General features: G+C 43.2%; 1 protein-coding gene across 2 annotated transcripts in view; it reads right to left on the bottom strand.

The window, feature by feature from the left end:
• The window catches only part of SNX9 (sorting nexin 9), a 60,073-nt gene extending 51,406 nt beyond the window's left edge, over nucleotides 1-8,667 (bottom strand). The window contains exon 1 of one of the 2 annotated variants that reach the window (XM_087776115.1): nucleotides 8,150-8,667. In XM_087776115.1, coding sequence (XP_087632241.1) covers nucleotides 8,150-8,161 — 12 coding nt within the window. In that variant the 5' untranslated portion in view covers nucleotides 8,162-8,667. The remainder of the gene's footprint in view (nucleotides 1-8,149) is intronic. The other variant, XM_087776114.1, reaches the window with a different exon arrangement.
• Nucleotides 8,668-19,341: the final 10,674 nt, after the last annotated feature.

Genomic DNA, 19,341 nt, shown 5'->3' with positions numbered 1-19,341 from the left:
TTTTCTTGTACCAGCAACCTTTACAGTGACAGAAAGCATCGAAGAAGTCAGAAAGTTTGAACTCTTGCTTCCTTACAAATTACTAGAAAATTTAGCAGCTTGACATAATGTGACAGAGCTGTTGATGTAAAAATTACAATTCAACAACCATACAAAAACTTCCAAGAATATGGTCTAGTTATTTGCAGCAAGGAAGATGCTTAATTTTGTATTCCATAAGCAACCATTTTCAGAAGACAAATACAGGGCTATTAAGGGAGGAAATTACAGTACTGCTGAAAGAACTGTGCTATAACTAGGTAAACACTAATTACATTACATTTTCATATGTTATTCCGATATGCAATTACTGAATTAAATCTTAACCCCCCAAAAAGAATTAATGCAGTGGAGGAAATAAAACATTTAAGCTTAATTCTCAAATCTGATGAAGTTGTAGGACAAAATGAAGCACCTCATCAGTCACAGCCTTACTGCTGCAGAAAGATGAATTGTACAGGCTCTCCAGGGAATCCCAGGATTTAAATGAGAACTAGCAGGAACAATAAATGTAATAGCCTTATCTCAATCATCTTTCTTTTGCAAACCACCCATATACTCATGACAAAGGAAAAGAAAATCCTCATAAAGAAGAGAGAACCAGTTTAAAGCTATCCTAAGTGAATTTTTATAGCTGTTCTTGAAAATTAGCCATTTTGTTGTATCAGCCAGGAAAACACTTTGCTTGAATTCAACTAGAATCGAGAGGACAACTTATTTTTGCTCTGAACATTGAGAGCTGCAGTCTCAGAAGGCTGGGAAAAGCAAAGCAAGTCCAAAACCTACTGTGTATAAACAGAGATACCATATGAATACACAAAATAAAAGCACAACAGTTCCCTTGCCAAGGAGGAGCAGATGGCAACTCAGAGCAGAAGTCAGTAACACAACGATAAATCATAAGAAAAGGCCCATCAACCCGTTGTACCCCAGTCCCACTTTTTACAAGAGTGGGACTGAATGATTTCACCTGGGCAAGTCCCACTTGCAGAAACCCCAGGTCAGGCATGGCTGCCCATCCCCAGAAGCAGTTGTTTTGCTTGGACTCCCAAGGGACCTCCCTCAAGCTGCACTGCCTGCCTTCCTACCACCCCCTCCTTCTTCCAACCACCTATTTTGCACATTGGAAACCCCTCCTGTACAGTGGTTTCCTTTAAGGGGCAGGGCGTGAGGGGAAGAGCTGCTCTGAAATACAGGAGGAAAAGAGAGTTTTTACCAACCAAAAATACTGTTCACATGCACAGAGTCGCTGGTTTGACTTTACCCGGCATGCTTACTATGAGCACACACCCTCCTATCAGCAGTGCCCAGGACGGCTCATGTGCCCTTCATACCATGCCATGTCCTGAACCTCCCCTCGCAACTACACAACAGCGGGATCAGCCTGCGTAAAGGCAGCTCCCTACAAAGAGAGTTGTCTCTCGTGCCCTTCTCCTCTTACTGTGGGTCTCATGGAGGACTATCTGTCAAAGTTAAATTATTCTGGTCTTAATTGCCTTTTTTTTTTTTTTGACAGAGGTTTCTTACTCATATGAAGCTCAAAGAGAAAGACTGCTTTGGAAAAAAACAATAAGGCTCAGAGCTTAAATTGAATTTTCCAGCAAGCAATACGCATATATTTTTTCTCTTCGGTAGCACTTAAACTTTGCTTATTGGACTACTACAAGACTGCTTTGTTTTCTGAACTTTGTGTTACTTGAGAAGCTCCTTTCCAATCATAAATTGCTGAGAAAGCAGGAGTGCAACTAAAGAAAGCAAAAGAACAAGCTCTGATTTTTGCTCCCTCAGAGAAGTTTAAAGTGAATTTGAATGACCTTGTAATTGTGAAACATCCTTTGAAACAGAAGTTTAGCTTTAAATGCTGAACACTGCAATAATCATTTACTTTAAATAATTCCAGATATCTGATAAATGTTCATCTGTCCTACTGCAGTGCTGATTGAAACAAATCACTCCCACTGTTTCACAGTCTCTATTATTACCTGCTTTTGTAACGTTTTGCAAGACTGCTTCCAACACCATCAATGTTGCAATTGCTTGTAAACGTAATACAAGAGGGAACCCGTATACTTAAAAAAGCATGGTTCTCATATAATTTTCCCTTTGTAATTTCTGTCATCTCTGAAATTTGCTAGATGTTCTAATCAACTAAGGAGGTTTTTATAAACAGAAGAATGTGTGGATATTCGATATTTAAGGAGCTTTTTGGAGTCCTGAAAATCAGAGGTTCTAAAAGAGGAAGATAATTCACATAGGAAAACATTGAAAAATGGAGTAAAATAAACTTTATTACAAAGCCACAGTTAACTGTAAAGACTTCTTGCTGAAACAATACCGATACATGGAGAAATTCTACCAGAGCGAAAATCTGAATCGCTGAGTCTATAAACCAGATGCAGCTTATGACATCTGATACCAGACTTCCTTCTCTTTAGCTACTGTAATCATGTTTTTAAATGACGACCTCTGGTAATGAGTCTCTGATGACTCAATGCCCAGGTGCTTAAAATAACTTTGAAAAACTGAGTCAAAGGAATCATTACCCAAGCATAGCATCATATAGAATCTCACCAGCTCTCCAGCTTCCCAGCACAGAAACAGGCTGGCAAATAAGAAGCCTTGCACTAGTAACTGCTGCAATGTAACATAACCCACTTATAACTCAACTTTTAAAAAATTGTAAGATCAGACCGAAAGACAAAAGAACAGAAAACCTGTATCTTAATAAAATAAGACTACATCAGTTCTCATGCTCATCCTAACATCTCACTCCCTCAATATGCCAGGAATCTGTGGCAAATTTGCATTACCAAACATTTTCACCTTCTCTAGTCATCTTATTGCCCCTTAAAAAAAACAAAAACAAAACACAAACAAACCACCAAACCTAAGTAATCCAAAAAGTCCCAGGAAATATTTTCACATCTACTTAATTATAGCTCAAAAAACCAAACAACAACTTTTCATATGATTAAGACCATAAAATCAAAATTACTGCTTCACCTAATTAGTTTTGTTCCATCACATCCTACATATATAAAACAACTGTGATCTCATTCTTTGTATTACATCTTGCTTCGCTGAATTTAAATAGTGGAAGATGCTGAATGGATTATGAAGTGATCTGCATAGTAAAAGTTCATCCCAACTCACAGATGTATTAAGATTTACTAACTGAATATTCTCCGACGATGCGATTTCCTAGAAAAGTCTACTTTCAAAGTAATGACAATACAGAAGGCCAACTTGCAGAACACGAAGATTTGGTATTTTGGAGGGCTTTGCACAGAGGGATGCTTCACTTCCCAGCTGCAAATCAGAACAAAGAATTGTTTCTGCCTGATTCATAATGCAAACATACAAACAGCTTCGTGATGTTACAAAGGAAAACATGAGACTTCTTTGGGGAAGCCTTACACTAGTAAGAGCAATAGAGAATCAAAGAGAAAGATGAAAGGAATGATACACACTTAAGAAAAATAATCTTTATTTGAAGTCTAATGTGTTGTTATTTTTTCCTGCCTGAAATTTTCATACATAAATCATGATCTTCCCTCACCACAACTACAAGAACCATGCTAAATTCAACTATATCTGGTTAGCAACATTCACAAGAGATAATCCAACATGATTAGATGGACAAAAAAAGCCTTGAACAACATTTCCATGTTTTAGAAGTTACACCTTCTTTTAAGAACAGAATATTGAGTCTCAGTTTTCATCTCAAGGGACTTCTTCCCACAAAAAAGGGCCCAGTCCTACAAACAGAACCAGATAAATGAGTTCTTAAAGCAGACAAACCATTGAACAATCAAGAACATAAGGGTGGGATACAGGTGCCCCTAAGGTTACAAAGAAAAATGTGTTGCTATTGACACTAAGAGGGGCCTAACCTCATGAAGCTTATTAATACCTGTCTTGTGAAATACCTAGCTTGTGAAAGTAACGTCACCAACTTCAACAGCGTTACTCCTATAAACCAGAGTTTATCAGCTTCTCGTTCCAACCGCAACTTTTAAATTAAAACCTTCACTGCACATTAGCAGCACAGGTTCCAGAAGAACTGTCTGGACCATCAGCGTGCACATAACCTATCGACTTCTCTTAATATCATCACCTCCTTCTGAAATCAGGACCTCACAAATGGCAAAACATCAGCCTTTTCAACAAAAGGACTTGCCTACATTTGAAAAATAATAAATAACTCTAAAAATAGACTGAGGTAGGGAGCATGTTATTTAAAAGCCAGCACATTACTTCCTGACATTTCTAGCTCTCCCTATGCAATGAAACTCAAAAACAAAAGAAAGGGCATGAGTAAAGCTGGGACTTGGCAAACTCTAGTGGGGAAAGAAGAGGAAAGGCCAAAGAAGTCAAGAAGGAACAAACAGAAGAATGAGAATCTCATCTGCAGCTTTTGCAAGCAACTATCACAGAAACACATTTACAATATCGCATTTTCTTTGTGACTGAGTTTTGAAAACTTTTTAAGCTTTATTCTTTTAGGCTCAGGTACTTTTTGCCTTCTTTTGTAATGCACAGTTAAAAATAAGGAATTAGTAAGCTCAACTCTGGTTTTGAAGGAAGCATCCAAAATAAAGTACCTGGCTTAATGCATCAGTTCTTAAATGTGGATATGAAATTGCCTACCTCTGAAGTCAGGTTCAGTTAAGTTACTGTAAAACTTTGGAAGTTAGCATCTCCTAAACAATCTTGTTTTGTTTTGATTTGTTTTTTCACTTGCTTCAGTTTTTAGAGCATGTGACCTTGAGCAAGCCTTTAAGGAATCACAAAATCCACTGCCAAGTTACAGTCAGGATGTAGCCAACCAAAGAACTGCCACCGTTAAGTCTCAGATCCTCCATTTCCTACTTATATTTCCACGCTTCACCATGAAAGTCTCCCCCTCCCCATTTTGCCACCCCACCCAACCTTTTCAATCAGCTCTGAGCAAACTTTTAGCTACGGTACCTCCCTAGAACTGGAGAAAATGGCCCCACCGTTTCCATGCAGTTAATCTTTCGCTATTTCAGCAACTTACAGTTGCTCAAAGACAGGCCTGACAAGTGTTGGAGTCAACCCCTGGGACGTACAGACAGCACAGGACGAGGAGCAAGGAAGGAGAAGGAGCAATGGTGACTGCTAGCTCAGCTCACCGCATCAGACACAGCCTCCACAGCCTTCAGAGCACTTAGGGCCTACAGCCACCCCCATCCCTTCCAACAAAAGACTCCCTACCAAGTTGCCAGTTAACAAATATGCTAGGAAAGAATCGCTAAAGGCTTTTTTGCCTGAAAATAGTAGTCCTTTCCCCTAAAAGCTTTTATTATTTCAGTAAGAAATCCAGTGAGTGTGAATGGTACAGGGAAGAGCCGACAGATTACATGACTGCAGACCACGTCTTCATACTGGAAAACTCTAGGAACTTAATTGCTGTGGTTTATCAAAGTGGGAGGCAAGAAAACTGGCCAGGGTTTACAAGCTAGCTGTGGAAGAGCTCCCTATTTCCCCACCCCCCAGGAAACCTAATACTTTGATACATGCATTTGTAAATCTTGCAGACAAAAGGATCAAACTGGAAACAGAAGCTGCGCAAATTTAGATTCAAAATAAAGAAGCATCAACAGCATGAGAGTTGACGGTTTAAAAACAAACAAACAAACAAAAAAACCCAGGAAAAAGACAGACTGGATTTTCCATCACTGAAAGCATTCAAATCAAGACCAAATTTTCCCCCAGCCCTCCTTGGAAAGTATATTCAAGTATAGTATGTTAAGTATATTAAATGGGAATTAATTCAGGAAGCACTAACAGCCCGTGCAGTGCAGGCCAGGCCTGACTGTCAGTCGCCCCTACCAGCTATATAGGATTTGACACCATTAAAGTTTGAGAAATTCACACTCCAGATGAATAATTATAGTTTAGTTTTGCGAACATTTTCACATACAATACAAATACACTTTGCATATTTCTTCTAAAAATAGGCTATTTTGGAAGGAGCCCAAGCAGAAGGTGAGAAGTTTGCTTACAATTTAAAAACCAAAATTTGCTTCCCGAGTGAAATAGCAATTGGTTAGTTGGCCGAGCTCCTAAAAACTGTTTCTTGAGCCAGTTACTCCCTTGCACTGTTAAAAAAAAATGTATCCTTTACTACAGCTGACATTTGCACAAGTTTAACAAATTAAAATCCAAAACAGGGCAATTCACAGAGAGGGACCTATTTCTTGGGTGAAGCTCACAGAAAATAAAGTAAGCTTCTCTTCAGTACTGCTTTCAGTCACCAGCATATCAAAATAATAACAATAAAATATCAAGTCTTTACCGACTATCACTTCCCAATTTTAACCTTCACGTTAAAGTAAATGACCATAACTTGCAATGTGCAGAATGAAAAAACTTGTACCACCTGATTTCGAGCCAGTCCTGGTTAGGAAGTTAGAAATTGTACACCCTTCAGTCTGAGGCCATAATGACTCAAAAAAAGTTATTTCAAGAAAAACAAAGTGAAAGCTTCCAAATGTATGAAGAAAAAGCCTTCATGTGTTCAGCACAGAACACAGGATCCCATGAGGATCCTGCACCTCAGAGTGAGGAGAGAAACAGTAAACCATTTTAGTACGGTATCTGCTTAGCATACTGTGTATTATGTAGTATATGCATACACAGAAGTAATTTTCTTCTTCTTGCTACCTACAATAGTTAGGTTGACTACATATTATTCATACACACATCCCACAAATCACTGGAAACCACCAATATTAAAACTGCATCCATCAACAATATTCTAAAAGCTCAACAGAACATAAATTTCACTCCATTAATACTTCTTAAACTGCCTAAGTGGTTTTGAAGCCTAAAACCAACTTCTCTGTGCTTCTGAAAAAGTCTACTAAAATACGAGTAACCAGCAACTTAGAAGGTTACAGAGGCAGCTACTTACACATTAAATTTGACATATTCGAGATGCAGACATTCTCCAGTACTGAGAAGCGCAACACAAACAGTGCGCTGTATGAGAACTGCCTCAGTAAAAGGAAGTTTTTAAAACTGCTGGCCAAGTTTATGAAACCAGGTGACTCAAAGTATTACTTCAAATACCAAAAGAGCCTTCTGCAATACTTAGAGAACTTACAGATGACATTTACTGGTGGATGTTAACTCACACCTACACAAGCAGAGATGCTTTCATCAACCAATATAGTAAATAAAGAGCTAATTTAGAAAGAGAGCAGTTTCAGATAGGATGGGCTAATTTTGACTGTTGCATTAATAGCAGATACTGTTGAAGAACTGAACAAAATAATTTCACTTCCTACTTTTTTTTTATTTTTTTAATCAGACGCTACTATTAACAGGTCGCACACTACAGACTCTGGGCGCCCACAGGAGACGCGGCGGACCCGTCCCCTGGATGCCACTCGGGGGTCGGCATCAGCCGCCCTGAGGCGGCGGGGCGGCCGGGGGGAGTGGGAGTGGGGGGAGGCAGCCGGGCCGCCCCGTCCCCAGCCCCGCGGGGCCGCCGGGACACCCCGTCCCGGGACGGGGCGGCCGGGCCCGCCGGCGGCCGAGGCCTTTCCCCGCCACCGCCGCGGTCCGCCGGCCAGCGCCGATTGGCAGGGCACGGTGGAAGCGCGGCAGGGACGCCCGGCCGGCAGAGCAGCAGCCCTCGGCCGCCGGCGGCTTCTCGGCCCCACCGCCGCTCCGGGCGGGCCGGGGGCAGCCGGGCGAGGAGGGGAGGCGGCGGGGCGGAAATAAAGCAGAAAACTTTCCCCTGCCCCGGAGCCGGCGCTGCCCGCCGAGCGCTCCGCGCCGCTCCCAGGGGCCGGGCGGCGGCGGCGAGGCCTGAGCGCGGCGCGGCGGGAGCGGGCAGCCCCCTCCTCCCCTCCCTCCCGCGGCCGGCGGCGAGGGGCAGGCCCCGGGGAGGGGACTCGCTCCCCCGACCCCCGAAACGCGGCCCGTCCCCCGCGGGGCCTCCGTCCCCCGCCCGCCGCCAAGGGACTGCCGCCCGCCGAGCCCCCTCCGCGGGGCCTGCTCGGCGGCCGGGGGCTCGGTGCAGGGGGCGCCCCGGAGCCGCCTCGCGACCCCCCGGGCCGCGCCGGGGGCTGCTCACCTTGGTGGCCATGGCGCTGCCGGTGCGGGCTGGGCTGCCGGTCTCCCCTCCCCGCCGCGGCTGCTCGGTCAGTCGCTCGGTGCGTCCGGCCCGCCCGCCGCCGCCGCTGGGCCGCGCAGGCGGCTCCTCCTCAGCGTCCCCCAGTCGCCGCCGCCGCCTGGGGGCCGTTGGGCGGCTCAGCAGCAAGCCCCGGCGCTGGGCAGGCGGGGGCTGATGTAGCCGCACGGCGGTGCCCCCTGCCCACACCCCCTGCACGCCCCCGCCCCGGCCGCCCCTTGCCCCGGCTCGGCTCGGCTCGGCTCGGCAGCCGCTGGCGGGGCCGTTTGTCCCCAGCCTCTCCGTCAGGGCCGGAGGGAGGGACCCGCGGCGGGGAGCCCCGGGGGAGCCGCCCCGCTCGGTCCCCGGGGTGCGGGCGGGGGCGGACGTGCCCCCGTGGCCGCCGGGTTGGGACCGGCCCCCCCTCCCCACCCCGGTGCCTTCAGCGCCTTCGCGGTGCGGGCAGCGCTTGCCCTCCAGTTCCCGCGGCGGGAGCGGGGCCGCCCCGGCACGGCGGGGAGCCGGGTGCCTGCCCGCCTCGGGCAGGGGGCCGGCGGGAAGACATTGTCTGTCCCTCGCTTGCTCTTGAACAGAAAATTTCGAAGCAAGCGTATAGCAAGGAAAGCAATTTTTCCTCGGCCAGGCTCCCTCTGCAGCTGTTAGCGGGATGTGCTTCCTCCCTGACCTCCTGTTTCAGCCGGGCCTCGGGGCATGGCAGTCGTTAACAGCAGAAAATAACGTCAAGGAGCTGGTCAGGGTCGGTGGTGTTCCTGTCGGGCGCTCTACGGCCGTCTCATAAAACCTAACTGTCACCCCGCTTGATTTCCAGCCTGCAGGAGAGATGCGATGGGAGGCTAAAGCGAAGGGGATGGGAAAATCCAGTGGCAGCGATCACGCGAGGTGCTGCACCGTCCACGAGAAGCACAGCTTCTCGTCCGTGTATCTATAGTGGTTGGCCTGGCACTGGGAGACGTTTCCCTTCTGGTAAAGGAAATACACGGTGTAATTGTCAGGGCTGCCAAGGAGAGTCCTAGGAGGCAGGTAGGCTGTTGGGAACCTGCGTAACTCTTTACAGCTGCGTTTCCTTGTCCCTAGAAATTACAAGCCGCTCTTCTGCTGTTGGTGTGGTTTCTCAGTGAGACAGCTTTACCAAAAGAGAAAAATGTGTTCAAAGTGTTTTTTAAGTTGGGAAAAAAAAATTCCTTTTTGGTAGGACAAGTGAAATAGTTTCTACGGGGAGTGAAGACGAGGAATGAAGAGGAAGCTGGCTGTTCCATCACCACTACTTTTCAAAAGGTTGAACTGATTAATTTGAGATTAATTTGAGAACTGATTAATTTCTGTGGTCAGAACAACTGCCAGAAAAGCTTAGTCTACAGCTGCTAACCAGTATACTTTAACAGAGGGTGCTTGCCATCTGGGGAATGAAGAACAAAGTCATGATTTCTTCAGCCTCTCTATATGCTTAAAATCTCCAGTTTACAGTTTTCCACTGTGAGGTACTCCTAAAAATAAATCTTGCTTGACAGGTTTGAGGGATGAAGGAAATGTTAACATTTCTTTCAGAGTGAGAGAATGTTCTGGGAAAATAATTTTTGATGAGTTCTTTCCAATATTGTCTGCAATTAGTTGCCATTAATTCTTGCATTAAGAAAGACATTCTTAGGAATCACTTTGGATTGCAAATAAACATCTCTCTTCTCAGCTGCAAGCTTTATTATTGCTTAACACAAAGGGCCAAATACCAACAAATTGCTAATGAAATCACCGAAAATTTCCAAAACTTTCTGAATTAGTTAATTTTCTGCTACCAAGCTGAGTCCTAGTTAACTAAGACTAGATGTTTGCTTAGCACTAGACATATAAGAAATCTCACTGGCTTCAGTGGGGTTGTTTACATGCTTACGCATTTGGTAGGCTGGAAGTCGAGTGCTCTGCGTAGAGCTTTCAAACACAGTTGACTGATTATTCACTTTGTACTAAAGCCCCAATGCATGCAATAGTAGTTAAACATCTCCACCTCAGAAAAACAAACAAACAAACAAACAAACAAACAACAAAACAACAGCAGAAAATCCCTTATCCAGCACATAAGTGACTTCCACGGAAAGTGAGTGACCTTGTATGTTCTCACTTACGCAAGCTTGGCGGGGAATGGTAAAGAAAAAATAAGGTTATTCAGATAACCTTCAAGCTGAAAACCATCTGGAGAAAGAACTATGGTTTGTGTTTCTAAGCTACTGCCCTCAGGAGCTCCTTAAGGTGGTGCACCTTGGATTTCTCCCTGCTAGCAGGCTGTGCCCTTAGCATTACCTAGGTGATGCACGGGGGTGACTCCAAGAAGGGCGGGTGGCCCTGGGGCATTTACCACAGCTCTGGAGGAATTTTGAGGAACAATTATTATCTTCAGTGGCAACAACTTTGCAAATGGAGCAGCCTGTCAAATACATGTATTTCCAAAGTCTTTTCAGGAGGCATACTGAGAGTATATTGTCCTAGGTCTTTATTTTCAAAGGTGTTTTATGAAGTAAGAAGGGATTTATTTTTTTTCTCGGTTGAGAGGCTATTGCTGTGGTGTGTACGATAACATCAGCTCCATACTACATGCTTTTAGCTCAAGATTTCTAACTATATTAATCAGGAAAGCCGGACAATGACTAGGGAGTAATTACAAAAACATTTCAAACTTTTCTTAGTCCTTTTAATTATCATGTTTACCTTAATCACCTGATACACCTCTTGTTTAAAGAAGGAGTAGAGATTTCCCATTTCCAAAGCCTTAAAATGAACTCTTTAAGCAATGACTTAGTTTATGTCTCAAAAATAGTAGTAGTGTATTCTTCATCTTCAGAAGTCATACCCACACAACCTCACTTACCTCTCCCCAAGAGGTTCGTTGCATGTTATCATGTTTCCTTTCAGCTGACCAGTGTTTCTATTTCAGAGTTGGGTTAACACCATTTCTTTGGTGTTTCTGAGAAGTTTGCTGGAGCACGATATGGAAAAAATATTGCTTCCTCCTATCTTCTGTCTCCTCCGCTCCCCCAAAATGGGACAGAAAACGATAGGAGCTGCCACATCCATGAAACCCAATGTTATCTGCACAGAGCAACAGGGGAGCAGCTGCTGAATCCCATTTGTGCATCGCTCTGTACAACGTGGCATCGTTTGCAAATCCGATCTGAAAAATACATTTAATGAAACATGTTCTGAGGAAAAGATGCAGTTATTTTCCTTTATTGTATGTGAGGAGTCTTTGGCCAGAAAGGCCGTGAACTCTTGAATCATACGGTATTTGCACCAAAGCACTATACCCTCTCATTTAGGCAGAACTTTATGTGGCAGTTTAAAATGGCGCTCAAGAGATTACAGGTATGCTTTTCAATGGTATTCTGCATCTGGTGCTGGAAGACCACTATCAAACCAGTAAGGCAGCCAATCTTGAAGTACTTTTTTTAGGATGTTAGGTCAAGACTTCCCTAGTCATAAAAGCTGCTTTAGAAAAAATGCACCCAAAATTGCACTCAAGTTCCTCTGAGTTTTTCAGTCTCAGAATTTGTCTCTGAATAAGCAGTTCTGAGAAAAACCGTGCTTCATGCATTTGCTTTTGACTTACGGGTTTTCTCTCCTTAGAGCATCAGTCAAACACCATTATTATCTGAACCGTGGCATGCTATGTGGGCCTTTTTCAAGGTAAGTAAATTGTGATTTGACATAATTATATTTTGAATAAATACAGAGCTAAGATTGGTTTTGTGTTGTGTATGAATATGCTATTTTCTTTACACTGGGTGAAAAGTGCAATGCTATCTCTTGCTATATTCTGTGCTCTGAGGGTGTTGGGGTTTTTTTAACACATCTTTGTGAAGCCAACAGTTTTAAGTCATGACGGACTCCCTGGACTCAATTTTCTCTTTAAAAACAACTGCTGACCATTGAAGATGTGAAAAAACTACACAGAAAAAAAAGTGTGGGTGTTCCAGAGACAAAATGTTGTTGCAATATACCTTTGGACACTGTCAATTTTTTGAGAGGACTTTTTTCTTTTTTTGTGAAGCTGATTGCAAAGGTCATGTTTTGGTGCACATTTGATCACCCTTGAGGGAGAGGGGGATGTATGAACTGAACACCTAGTGCAGATCTTCATGGGTGAGCTCCATGGGTGCAACAGTTAGGAGGCTGCTTGGTCACGATGATCTATTCTTTCTTCAGATAATAGTGTGTGAAACAATTTTTTTCTCCCTTTTCTCCTTTAAGTGTAACAAATGTTTTGACGAATTCCAGTATTCTTTTTCTGCCTTTACATCAGAATAATTGGTGATAGATATATTTACTTTTTTTTAGCAGTATATGCTTTGAAAGAAATGATGTAACAACTCATGGTTTCTTGTGCAAGGAACAAAACAGATTTCCTGAAACACCTAACCCTAATATAATTCTTACTTTTTGCATGCCCTTCTGGCCTGTACACTGATTGATAGTATATTATATATGCTATATATCTGAGCTAGGATACTTGTGCATGCGTATGTATCATGCACCTTAGTTGGTTTGCAGGTGGATTTTTTGTTAATATTTTGTATTCATTTGGGTTTCAGTGCAATGACTGCTGAGGTCAGTAGGTTTTGAACTCAGCTTTCCTGAAAAATAGAATACAGTTTAGTAAAAAGAATATTTTAAAAGGTATTAATGTTTCCATTTTGCTGTTTGCTAACTTTAGCAGAAGCGACATACTGCTAGCACTATTGGTTCTTACCGCTACTGACCCTTTCCATCTGGAGTGCTGACTGCCTGTGGCTTATTTCCATTTTTTCCTGTCATGGTGGAAGGGCCGTGCCAGTTGCCGTACCCTGCTGTCTCAGGGGACTGCAGCCTTAACAAGCAAAGCAACAGAAGAGGAGCGTGTTCTGCTATGTACTTTGATTAAATGTACAGGTAATCTACGACGAGGTCCTGTCAACATTAAGAAGCCAAAGATGGCACCCAAATTGTCTTCCATCACATAGATTGCCAATTGTACTAAAGATATAATTAATTATTCTTTGCAGTCGCATCCAGGTGCTGGTCCAGTTATTCATCCTCACTGAGGAGCTCATTGAGGAGAAAGCTACGGAAGGCTGCAGGACTAGCCTGAGAGATTTGAGCCCTCTTGCTCCGGTCTCCGAGCTTCTCTGGAGGGCAGCGGTGGCACTTTGTGAGTCTGCCAGCACAGCATCAGGCTGCACTTTACAATGAAAGCAGGAGCAAATCCATGGGCACTTGGCATATATTGCATTTACATCCAAATTAGCAGCACGGTCAGTATCAAACCATCGTAAGGCACGCTTTGCTCTGCATTGTGATAGTGATCATGCAAAGCTGCAGACCCTGTGGATAAATGCCGTTTGTCATGAGTGTATGCTTTTTACTGTAAATAAACTAATTTAGGTCCTCTCCTTTATAAAAATAAGAATTATCATTTTACTGACTTGACCAACATGAATCTCGAATGCGTTGTATCCCTGGTTTAACGTTTGCTCGCCGGCATTCCAGCATGCAGCATTCGCTCACACTTTTTTTCCCATGACGCAGACAGATGTTTTGGAATAATGTGATTCTGAGTTTTCAGACTGCTTGTGTTTTTCCTGTTCTAACAGATTTATTACTTCCTTACATTTTTTGTGTTTTCATCATGGAAATTCAGGAGATTTCAGGGCCTGTAGCTGGCTGTTTCCATACACAAGAAATGCAGTCCTGTGGCATTTATATGGTGACTTCACCAAAAGACTGAGCGAGGCCTTAGTGTCCTTTACACCTTAAGTCTTGTTTTCAGCTACTGTTTCCTTTAGAAATAAAATACAATGAAATTACTTTATAGAAAGAAGCTGCTGATGAGCAGCGTTTGTGAGCCCAGCTTTAATGAACACAGGTGAAGAGAACTGCTACAAAGCAAATGCCAAGAAATATTAATTTCCAGGAGCTATTGTTCATCTGCATTTTCTCTAGTAGGGTTAAGGTGTCCTGCAGCTAGAGGAAGAGTTATGAAGCCTCTTTCTAGTGCACATATATTTCTCTCTTCTGTCAACCCGTGTTAGATCTCCAGTACATAAGCTATCTTCTAGCCCAGACAAGCTGAAAAGGGAATAAAGAAAAGGGAGAAAGTAAAAGCTTCCATGAATTTCATTATACTATCACTAGGTGTACTCCTATTATATAGTTTTTCCTGTCTTGAGCAAGGAGCTTGGAATCTTGAAGTCCCTTTTTACCCTACCTTTTGTGATTTGTTCTTGCATATTATAGCCAATGAAGGCCATGCTATCCTAGTAAAGAGATAATAATGTACAACAGAAGAAAAAGCAAAGCCTGTGGCTAGCTGATGGACTACAAAAGAGGCTTTGTAGGCTGCATACCTTGCATTGCTGCTGAGGAAATTATGCAACTGTGGGCAGGTCAAAAAATTTCAAGTGTCTATGAAATTATTTGTAATCACTGCCTCAGATTAGGTTTTGCACAAAAGCATTTTGCTTTGGTTGCAGGGTACAGGACCATTCATTAGTAGGAGTATTAAATAGCTGGCAGTTCCAAGATACCTTATAGGAGTAGGTATTTAAATCTTTTTGAAAAATTCACTATTACTAGCAAGACCAATAAGTCTGCTGAAGCATTTAATCTATTAACAGTGCTAAAATAAAAATGATACCTTAGGGATTTAAGTGCTTCATATCTTTCTCCATATGAGTATTAAGATGTTCAAACTAGCTGACACTTCTTTTCTTCAAATTACCAGGAACAGCCCTGGATGTAGCTCTAGCTACCCTGGAAAGGTAGATGTCCAAAAATCTACAAATATTTCCTGGAAACCTGACCCTTACAGGTTAAAGAGAGGAGACAGAGGGGAGTAAATTCTGCATCTCCCTTTCCCAGAGTACAGATTTTCTGATTTTTTGGTAGAGGTTAAAATTTGAAGCTTGCTTTGACGAGGAGCTCTAAATGCCTTCTGTAAATTGAGAGTTCCCCGTCAAGTTTACAAAATATTCTTGTCCAAACTGTTTGAACTGCAGGGGGACATAGCAGATGCAGCACTCAGTCATGTGCCCTGCTTGTGGTTAGCCACACAAAGCCAATTTTTTCAGATGCTAAGCTCTACTCTTTTTTTTTTCTTTTTTTTTTTTTAGAAAAAAGAGTGAATACAGCTGCTCTTGACATCAAAAACAGTCACTGAAGAAATAAAAAAGCTCTATGCTATCCAGCTAACAGCTGACATTTAGAGTCGATCGCAGTGAGTTTACCTAAGAAATGCTGAGGACAAAAAAAGGACCTGCTGTACCACAAAGTACCTTTTCTCATTTGCTTGAACCCCATCTGTGCATTTTTCCAGCATATCACATCATTCAGTTTGTCTCTGGTAATGTGTTTACCCAAAAGGTGTTCTTTATGAGGAGCTTGCTGGTATTCGCCTGTCATTGCTAGTTCAGTCCAAGGTTTTTACAAGCATAAAATACTGCTGCTACAGACAATGTTGTCACAGAAGAGTTCAGTTGAAAGGATACCCCTTTAAAGTTATGATAATAAATAGAAGAAGAAATATGACTGTAATATGACATTAAAAAAAAAAAAAACCAACACAAAACTCCTTAAGCACTGCAGTGAGCCACGAAATCTATTAATATTTCTAATTTGTTTTGTGAATCTTCTATTTCCAAGCTTTGTTTTCCACCATAAGCATGCAGCATCCACCCTTGTTTTTCCCCATGGTTCAAACAGATGTTTTGGAGCACTATGGCTGCAAGCTCTCTACCTGCCTGCTCTCCTTCCAACTCTCAATTTATCAATTATCACTACATTTCTTTGTCTATGTTTTTATCAAGGCAGTTTGGGGGCTTCAGGCTAAAGGAATTTATTTGATAATTTAATTCCCAGGTAGCATGAGCAGTTTTCCTCATAATATTAGTTCAGTAATTGGGTTGGTTGCATATGTGATCATTACTGTGCATCATTTTTCTCCCTGCAAGCATCCTGATTGATTTTTCCAGAACATGAATTTAATTCTGGATATCCTACCAGAAATATTTCTAAGTCCCCTGAACATCTGCCCTGCAGCTGCCTTCGCACTCCTCACGGGTGAGGCTCTCCTGGCCATCCCAGTCGCTCCGCGGTGCCCTGCTGCTGCTGCTGTGGAGGATGCTGGGGTGTAAGGTAGGGCTGTACTATACCTTTACAGCTTTATCATGGGATGGTGGCAGTCCCTGTCCATCCTGATTATGATCTGCCCTCTGTGTGAAGGACTGTAACCACACTGAACATTTTCCCCGTGTTTCCAATAGCTGGCATGTCTGTCATGCTTCCTAACCAGCTCCTTCTTTGGCTCACAGGGCAAGTTCGAAGCTTTAATTCCACATCAGACCCAGAGGTTTCTTTTTTCTTGAATGTTTAACGACAGTCAAATTAAAGAGAAGAGTTTCCAAGTGCTTTTTCAGGCCTGCAGTGTCTCTGCAGAGAGGCAAGCCCATGGCACTGCAGAACACCCAGAGTCAGTGATGCAGTTGCAACACAGGTAAAAATCAGGGCCTTCCCCCATCCTTGTCCCTACCCTGGGTTTCTAACCCACTCTAACCCACCAAGCTGTTTTCCCAGCACACTGGAACCCACCTCTGGGTGCATCCTCCAGGCCGCTTCTTCCGCTGCTAACCTCTTCACCACCCCACAGGAGCCTCCAACCAAACCCTGCTGAGCTTTGGCTTTGACCCCAGCTGGCAACAATAATTTCATTTTTTTTCTCAGGCTACAGCTGCTCAGAAGCTTCCTTGCACAAAAGCAGTTATAATTGCAGACTTCTCCTCAAGGACAGATGATTTATAGACTTAAACTCTCCAGCCTCTCAGTCACCTGATTTGGGAGAGGATGGAGAACAGGCAGAGAGGAAGTTCTGCAAAAAGGCTGTTCACCTGGAGTTAAGGGTTGTTCCCTGGCCCAGACAAATCCATTCACGTGTATCCTATGCCCAATGCAATAGACAGATGTGCTTCCTTTAAACAAAGAGGCCTGCTGCTTTAACTCAGCCATCGGAATACCCTGATCTGATCCAGCAGGGATGTCCCCCCTCCACGTAGACGCCGTTATTCCCTTTGCACCAGCTGACTGCCTGGAAATGTCTCTGCAGCCAAATCTGCAGCAGTTTCCCCTGCAGCGATCTCCACTGGCTCGTCATCCTCAGTCAAATGCTTCTGGCTGTGTTACAGCCTTGGATTTTGTATTCTGGAGTAATTTTCTCTCAGTTCTTTTTTTGTAAGATGTAAAGTCCTCCTTGTAAGTGTTTTGTCTGAAGAGAAGTCTTGATTTCTATTATGTTTAATTACAGGGTATGTGAGAGGGAACACTTCAGGCTGTTTTCAACTGCATTCCTCTGACAAAATACCTCCTTCAGATATCCCCATTAACCAGCAGTTTTTGCTTCAAGTGCCTTTCCAAAATAACTGACCCTGATAGCTGTTATTCCTGCCAGTTGGCTTCCGGGACATGAATGCCAACAGACAGTTCAGAGTAACCTAATAGCTTTTATTATTTTTCCTACCTGCTTAGCAGAGTCCAGGTTTCACAATGTCAAAATAATTTGAATGTTACCGTCCTGTGGAAAAGTTAAACCAGCAGATTCTGCCATGGGCTTTCAGTAAACCAGTCAAGAGAGGAGATGGGGCACAGTCTTTTAAAACTTCTAAAGTTTTAAAGCATCAGTAGATGAATTGCTATGCAATGAAAGTCTCTGTTGGCTCAGTGACAACCTGAATCAGCAGAGAGCCGGGGCCTGGCAGGGTGGCTGCTGCTGCTGCTGCGGCTGCACTTTGCTCTCTAAGGCTTATTCTCTGCTGCCAGTGGCAGAAGCACACAGGGAAGTGCCCTGGCTGCGTCAGGGGCTGAAGGTCATTTTAAAATAAAAGTTGGAAGTGTAATATCTTTTCTGTATGTTGATGGCAACTTTGTGTTGTCCTGTACCACAGTTTGGCTATTCTCAATATACCTCTTAAGGAGAAAGTTGTTTCCACTGATAAAGGATGTCATAGTGTAAGTGAATTCCTGTTTAATTCAAATTGGTGTCTTATTGGTCAAGCAAGAAGCAAACCATTTATTTTACTGTGCAATCCTTATCGCAGAACCGCTCATGGGGTTCCCCATAACTGCAGCAGAAGTGCTCCCGGCAATGGTTACTAATTCTCCTTTCTGATCCCATATAGTGACAAAATCTGTGGAACTGGACCGCTATTATTGTCCTGAACATCAGTCCATGCAGAACATACCTATGCTAATACCAACAAAGCAGAACCAAGCCTCTACAGTACTCCTTTTATCACCAGAGATCCCAAAGGTTTCCCTGTCTTCTGTGACTGCCTGTACTGGTAGCTTAAATGCAATCATTTACGCTGGTAAACCATCAGCTTGTTCCCTGGCCCAAGCTAACTAGTACCCTGCTAAACTACTCATGGGGATAGTCTGAGAACAATAATGCCACCGAGACCATTCCCAATAGGCAGTTTGAGGCAGCCACACTGTTGTGGAGGCTGAGTTTGCCAGCACGGACGTGAGCTGTGCTGTGCCAGTCGGCCTCAGTGTCTGGGAATATTCCCAAGCACACTTGATTTACTAGGGTATACGCTTAGCTTACTAGTGTATACTGGTGTATACAGCCTATAATACCAGAGATCCTGACTGTGAAAATCCAGCAATAAGCTTGGCTTTAGATAAGGAGTGGAATAAAAATCTTGAATAGTCTCTGAAAGGAGGGGACTATACCCTGCAAGAGTACAGGTGAAACCACTCGCATCTTAGATGCTTTCCTGTTCAACTAACCACATTCTGACTACCAGAAATTCCTCCAGATAATGCTAATTAATAAAGAGTTACTCCTTATCTTCCTTCATGACTATTTTTATTCGGGGAGCCATATTGCTTATTTTGCAACACCTGCTTTCTTTCACCAGGAAGGTGGCTGTTCTTTATTTCTGGGCAAAACTAACTCTTCTCAAGGGTGAATTGTCTCCAAATCCTTTGAAAGTAGAATTTCAGAATACATTTTGTTTCGTCAATGTTGAATTAACTGACTCTGAATTTCATAAGATATCCGCTTTGGTTTTGGGATTATGATAGCTGGAGCTTCTATTTTGCCGTATACATTCTCTGATGGA

This window comes from Nipponia nippon, unplaced genomic scaffold (genome assembly GCF_047370975.1).
Source record: "Nipponia nippon isolate SJK-2023a ecotype South Korea unplaced genomic scaffold, ASM4737097v1 scaffold_4, whole genome shotgun sequence".
Lineage (NCBI taxonomy): Eukaryota > Metazoa > Chordata > Aves > Pelecaniformes > Threskiornithidae > Nipponia > Nipponia nippon.
This window is presented reverse-complemented; position numbering and strand designations above follow the sequence as displayed.